The sequence below is a fragment of the Cryptosporidium hominis genome (assembly GCF_000006425.1).
Source record: "Cryptosporidium hominis TU502 chromosome 6 CHRO016040, whole genome shotgun sequence".
NCBI lineage: Eukaryota > Apicomplexa > Conoidasida > Eucoccidiorida > Cryptosporidiidae > Cryptosporidium > Cryptosporidium hominis.
In genome coordinates, this window is record NW_667124.1 from 1,283 (window position 1) to 8,141 (window position 6,859).

General features: G+C 27.0%; 3 protein-coding genes across 3 annotated transcripts; 1 reads left to right on the forward strand and 2 right to left on the reverse strand.

Annotated features, from left to right (window-relative positions):
* Nucleotides 1-1,894: 1,894 nt before the first annotated feature.
* Nucleotides 1,895-2,314, forward strand: Chro.60076 (60S ribosomal protein L23). The annotated part of the gene is made up of 1 exon (XM_660812.1): nt 1,895-2,314. One exon carries the CDS (start codon nt 1,895-1,897, stop codon nt 2,312-2,314), a length of 420 nt encoding a protein of 139 aa, XP_665904.1.
* Nucleotides 2,315-2,813: 499 nt separating this feature from the next.
* Nucleotides 2,814-5,783, reverse strand: Chro.60075 (cytosolic tRNA-Ala synthetase). Its single annotated transcript, XM_660813.1, has 1 exon — nt 2,814-5,783. One exon carries the CDS (start codon nt 5,781-5,783, stop codon nt 2,814-2,816), a length of 2,970 nt encoding a protein of 989 aa, XP_665905.1.
* Nucleotides 5,784-6,348: 565 nt separating this feature from the next.
* On the reverse strand, nt 6,349-6,798 carry Chro.60074 (protein-related binding protein). The annotated part of the gene is made up of 1 exon (XM_660814.1): nt 6,349-6,798. One exon carries the CDS (start codon nt 6,796-6,798, stop codon nt 6,349-6,351), a length of 450 nt encoding a protein of 149 aa, XP_665906.1.
* Between the last annotated feature and the right edge of the window lie 61 nt (nt 6,799-6,859).

A 6,859-nucleotide genomic window follows, 5' to 3' on the forward strand; every position in this document is an offset into this window, starting at 1 on the left:
ACCCAAATCTGATGGAGTAACATGCCAATATGGATGAGAAGCTACCTCACTTACATAAACGAATTCCCAACTATCAGAACTTGAATTAATTGTCATACTCCAAATAGTAGAACCAAGTTCAAAACCACTTGGTAATGCTTTTAAATTAATACTTGTTAAAGAAGAATTATCATCATTCATATTATTATCATTATGTAAAAGTTGAATATTAAATGATTGATAATATCTTAACCTACAAACATTTTCGCCAAGGATTCCTTCAATATCTTCATTTGTGAAGGGTAATTGTTTGAATCCTTTATTATCTTCTTTATCACAAGTATATTGTAATCCTCTTTCTTGATCTCTAATACTCATACTTTGTATAATATCACACAATATATTATTTCCAAATCTAAATATTGGCTCAGTACAAATTACAGGAATTTTACATGATATCCCTTTTTCTGTTAATAATTTATGTAAAATTGGTAAACCACCAATAAATGTTTTTGGAAAATTTGTTAGTAATATTAAATGTGGTAATTCCAAATCTAATAAAGCTGATCTATCAAATTTCGACTCATTTTCTATACCAAAATCAAACCAAATTAGACAATTATTAATACGTAGGGCGTTACCTTTAATTACGCCACTACATATTGGTTTTAAAGATATATTTATCATAAGATAAAAAATAATAAATACTCAATAAAAATTGGTCATAAGTAATAATTATAAATAATAATTATTACTAAAATATATTTAAACAAATATATATGTATATATTTGTAATAAATAAATAATAATTGATTTAAAATATCGATACCTTTTTACCTTTAATTATTATTTATCTAAAATATCAATAGTTACTGATCTTTTAAATCAACAATCTTTAACTTGGTAAATTACTTGGATTGCTTCTTTTATTTTATTGAAATATACAAATAATAACTAAATAGTAATGAAAGTAATATTTGAATATTTATTTACTATTTTAATATTTTCTTTTTACATGATCACAATTAAATTAATTAAAATTCGACTATAGCCCGCCTTTTCATTATTACTTTCTGTCAAAATTATATTTTATTTAAAAAAGTGTGTAATAATGTGCAATTTTTGAATAATAAATATATTATTATAAAAACTATAAATAATCAATTTTTGCCTAATTTTTTGAAAAGATNNATANGTGTATATTATAGATTACAATTTTTCAAGTGAATAAGGCTATTTCTAAATTTAAACTATATGATAAATTATTTATATTCAAAATATTTTTAATTTTAGAAATAATTTATATATATAAATATATAATTTTTTACCGCTGACATTTTGTTAAAGTTCCAAGTTACCGCCATTTGCAAATATATTACCGCCGAAATTAGCGTCAAAATACCAATGAATGCTACCCCCCTCCACTTTCCCTAAAAAAGTCTTCACAAAAAAGACACAATAATAGGTACCGTCACGCATACGTCTTCAAAATTTGTTAATATTTAATTAAAAGTAGGTTAAATAATGTCTCAGAAATTTTGTGAAAAATAAATAATGGTAATAAAAGTAATATAAATATTTAATTAATTAGTAAATTTTGTACAAGTAATAATTGTCATCATAAAATAAAATTTTTGTATAATAAAAAATGGCGCCCAAAAATTGTCTCAAAATAAATATTAGAACAAATTCAAATTAGCATTAAACTGATAATATTAATAATAATAATAATAAATTTAATGTTAGTTTCAGCGCTAATCATTTCTTTAATTAATAAAACAATATTAATAATCTTGTAATAACTAGAATAATTTCTTTGGAGATTAGATTAAAATAATCCCAAAAAATTAAGATTATCCTAATTAAATCAAAAACTTATTTCCAGCTTCATTAATATAGTTTATATTTAGAAAAGATGAAGAGAGGAAGAGGTGCTGCAGGTGGTGCTAAGATGAGAATTACCCTCGGTTTGAATGTTGGTGCTCTTATAAATTGTTGTGATAATAGTGGTGGTAAAAACTTATACATCATAGCAGTTAAAGGTACCGGATCATGCTTAAACCGTCTACCATCAGCATCTATTGGTGATATGGTGTTGGCAACTGTTAAGAAGGGTAAACCAGAATTGAGAAAGAAGGTATGGCCAGCTGTTATTGTACGTCAACGTAAAGCTTTTAGAAGACCTGAGGGTACCTTCCTTTACTTTGAGGATAATGCAGGTGTAATTGTTAATCCAAAGGGAGAAATGAAAGGTTCTGCTATTACTGGTCCAGTTGGTAAGGAATGCGCAGAATTGTGGCCAAAGGTCTCTGCTGCTGCTCCTTCTATTGTTTAAATTCAAATCAACAAGTTATTATGATTCTTCTATGGTCTCTGCTTCTTTAATTTATGAGAAATAGAGTCCCTATATTACTAATATATTGACAAAGTCTAATATGTGATATAATTTCTTATTATTTTCATCTTAGATTTAATTGAAGTATATATTCATTCAATATATTAAATATAGTTCAAATATTTAATAGCCATAGAATTATTAGACTAAGCAGCTATAACCATTCTTTTATTTTCACATTTTTTTAATATGTTAATTTGTTTCGATACTTTAAAACTGATTTTCTCAGAAGATAAAAAAGAAAATGATTTGTTTGCCACTAATTCTGTTGAATAGATGTTTTATATTTTAGATTCAAAATAATATGAAAATAAAAGTAAAATTGTCTCTAAAAAAAATAAATAGAATGAATTAAAATAAAAGATATTTTAAAAGTCTACTTGTTTTAACTACAATCCTCTATCTATATAAAGATCCTTATTTGATATAAAAATATGATTTAAATACCATTTTGCTTTAAAAGGTCTAAAGCAAGTTGAATCATTGATTCAATTGATTCAGATCCTGTCTTTGAAGATCCAACAGATCTTAAGTCTGTTCCTCCACATTTACCATTACATAACTCAATTGTAGATTTAAGCCAGTTAGATGAAGATAATTTATCAGATTTAGATTTTGGCATAATAGAAATAACAGAAACTCCATTATCATTAAATTCTCCTGATGTAAAAAGCATAATGGGAGCTTCAGGGTATTTCTTTGAAATATCTTGTCCGATAACATCCATAGACTTAGAATCTCCTTGAATTTGTTTAATGTTCAAAATTAAAGCTGGAAATTCATTATTTGAAGATAACTGTTGAGAATATTCTTGTCCAATTTTTGTTGCCAATTCTTTAGCCATATTTAATCTTTCTTTTTGTTTCTTTTTAGCATCTGCAATAACTCTCTTATAATGTTCTTCAATAATTTGAGATAATTGTCTTCTATATAATAAAGGTAATAATTTAGTTTCATCTAATTTGGATTTGAAAGAATTTAATAAAGTCTCAAGTTCTTTGCCATTTAATTCTTCAAGTTTTTTAAATTCTTGTTTAAGCCTTTTAGCATTTTCAATAGCAATTTCAGATTGATTATCAGTAACTGCTACAATTCTTCTAATACCTTTTGCAATACCTTCTTCACTTATAATAGAAAATGAAATAATTTCACTAGTATTTTCAACATGGGTACCTCCACAAAATTCAATAGATACTTTTTCTTGATCATTATTATCTGTTTGAGAATTAATTAAAGAATCCACAGATTTACTTACAGATAATACACGTACAGGATCTGGATAAGTTTCACCAAAGATTGCTCTAATGTTGGGTATTTGCTTAGCTATAGATAATTCAACAGTCTGACAATAAACTGTTTGTTTTTCTTGAATAATTTGACTAACCATTTTTTCAATTTCCTCAATTTGATCCAAAGTTAACGGCTTTTGAGATGAGAAATCAAATCTCAATCTATTAGGATCAACAACAGAACCTCTTTGATCGCATGTGCTACCAAGTATTTGTCTTAATGCAAAATTTAAGATATGAGTACCAGTATGATTCTTTTTAATAAGATTTCTTCTAGAATAATCAACAGACATTAAGGATTTTAATTCTGGACTAATTTCAATTTTTCCTTGCAATAATATACCAATATGTAATACATAATTTCCAAATTTTTTACAATCAATTACTTGGAATTTACTGGTTTCATCATTGTTATTGTATTGAAAATCAATAAAACCAGTATCAGCAACTTGTCCTCCAGATTCTGAATAAAATGTGGTTTTATCAAAAATTAATCCAATAACTTTACCTTGTATTTCAGTAGCGTCTATTAATTGATTTCCATCAAAAATAGCAATCAAATTAGAGTAAAAGTCTTTAATTTGAGTTTGATATTTGTATTGATCATCAGTTTCTTTTAATCCAAATTCTACAATTAAGTTATTTTGAATATCAGGTTTGAGAATTAAATCGTCAAATGACTTATTATTTTTACCTTCTGAGGCTAAATGATGGTTTTCCATACATAATTGAAATCCCTGACGGTCAAAATCAAAGCCTTGTTCATTAGCCATTAATTCTGTTAAGTCCATTGGGAATCCATATGTAGAATATAATTGGAAAGCTTCACTAGCTGGGAATAGTTTTTTATTCTGGTCTTGTTGATTGTTTTGAGAAGACTTTAACTTATTAATAACCTTGTTAAATCTTTCAGTTCCTTTAAACAATGTTTTAGAGAACTGTTTTTCTTCATCTAAAATAACTTCTTTAATAATTTGAATATTTTCTGGTATCTCTTTATAATAATTACCCATAATATTTGAAACACTGTCAACTAATTTATAAAACCAAGGCTCTCCATTAGATCCAGCCTTTAAATACTGAGATCCATACCTAATAGCTCTTCTTAGAATTCTTCTTAAAACATATCCTCTTCCTTCATTACTTGGAATACAACCGTCTGCAATTGCAATAGTTAAAGTTCTAATATGGTCAGAAATAACTCTGTATGACATATCAATCATTTCAGGATCATCAATATCACCAACTTTTCCAGAATAACGTGGAATTTGTACTCCAGATGAGGAAATTACTTGATAAATTTGATCAAAAATGGGTTTAAACAAATCAATATCATAATTACTTGTTTTATTTTGTAGGATTGAAACCAATCTTTCTAATCCCATACCAGTATCTACACATTTTTTAGGTAAAGGTGTTAATGTACTATCAACTTCTCTATAATATTGCATAAATACAAGATTCCATATTTCAATAACGTCGGGATCATCCTTATTAACTAATGATGATGCATCTCTTCCTCCAATTCGATCATAATGTATTTCAGAACATGGGCCACATGGACCGGTATCAGCCATTTCCCAGAAGTTTTCTTTGCTACCGCAAGATAGAATTCTATCTTCTGGCAAGTATTTCAACCATATTTTTTTAGCCTCTTCATCAGGTGGGCATGATGGTAATTTAGGATCTCCTCCAAAATAAGTTGCATATAATCTATCTTTTGGAATTCCATATACTTGAGTCAAAAGTTTAAATGCCCATTCAATTGCTTCTTCTTTAAAATAATCTCCAAATGACCATGATCCTAACATTTCAAAGAATGTATGATGATATACATCTTTACCTACATCATCTAAATCGTTATGTTTTCCACCAGCTCTAATACATTTTTGAGAATTTGCAACTCTAACCAATTTGCTTAGTTCAGAATTTGGTTCAACAGTTCCTAAGAATATGGACTTAAATTGATTCATTCCAGCATTAATAAACAATATTGTTGGATCATTCAAAGGAATTACCGGTGAAGATCTGTAGAATGTATGATCCAATCCCTCAAAGTATTTCACGAATTGTCTTCGAACCTCATCTCCTGTCCATATTTTATTTGTTTCTGAACTCATTTTTTTTTAATCCTTACAGGTTATTACTTGTTCTATTTACAGATCAAGAAATTCCAATCTTCAAAAATTGGTGACCGTATAGTATTTCCAATCAAACTATTACTTAAAGCGATTATCAGCTTCCCTTATTAAATATAATAGAATTTTGAAACTCTTTAACTCAGAAAAGTTTTTTAGAATACTTTTGGTCTATTTATATTATTGATTGTATTTTCCGCTTCCTGTCCACCCTCTTGATTCGTTTAAAAAAAATTTATTACATTAATTATTGATATTCCAATATTTATTTATACTTCAATTATTTATATTATATTGTTCGGTACCCCATTTTACTATTTCTTGTGGTAAATTGTGACAATTGTTTGGGCGGGAACAGAGATGTTGATCTTAGTGTAATTCAGCATGCTGAGGAATAATCAGTAGGCTGACAATTTAAACATGTAATAAGAAAATGTGAATTAGTTTATGATTTTCATTAAATTATTTGTTTTCCCATGCATAGAGTAGAAGAATAATGAATATGTGAATTTAATGTTATATTTATATAAGAAATATAGTAATAAAATTAGCTTTTCACCATTTCGGGTTTTTCATCAACAATATACTTCATTTTTTCGAGAAAAACTTGAATATCTAGAGGGATACCATGATGATATGAAGAAAGTAAGGAAACGAATGGAAGCTTTCTTAAATTTCTTCCAGAAAAACCTTCAGAAACTTTTGATATATATAGTAGACTTTTAGAAATATTAATTTGGGGTTGATCATAGTTATTTGGATTTTCAATTTGATTATTTCCTGTATGATTTGAATATTTCATTATTTCTTTAAAGCTTAAAATTTTAATAAAATCACTATTTTTTGAATAAACGATTTGTTTGAATATAAGTTCTTCAATGCATTCAAGTAAAATGGTATATCTGGTATAGATTGAAGGAAGAGGTATATGAAGCTTTAAATCAGCTCTGTCTAAAAATGCTTCATCAATTGAATCTGGAATATTAGTGGTTGTCATAATTAGTGTATTTGAGTATTTTTTTAAAGCATCAATTTGAGTGAGCAATGCATTTACAACA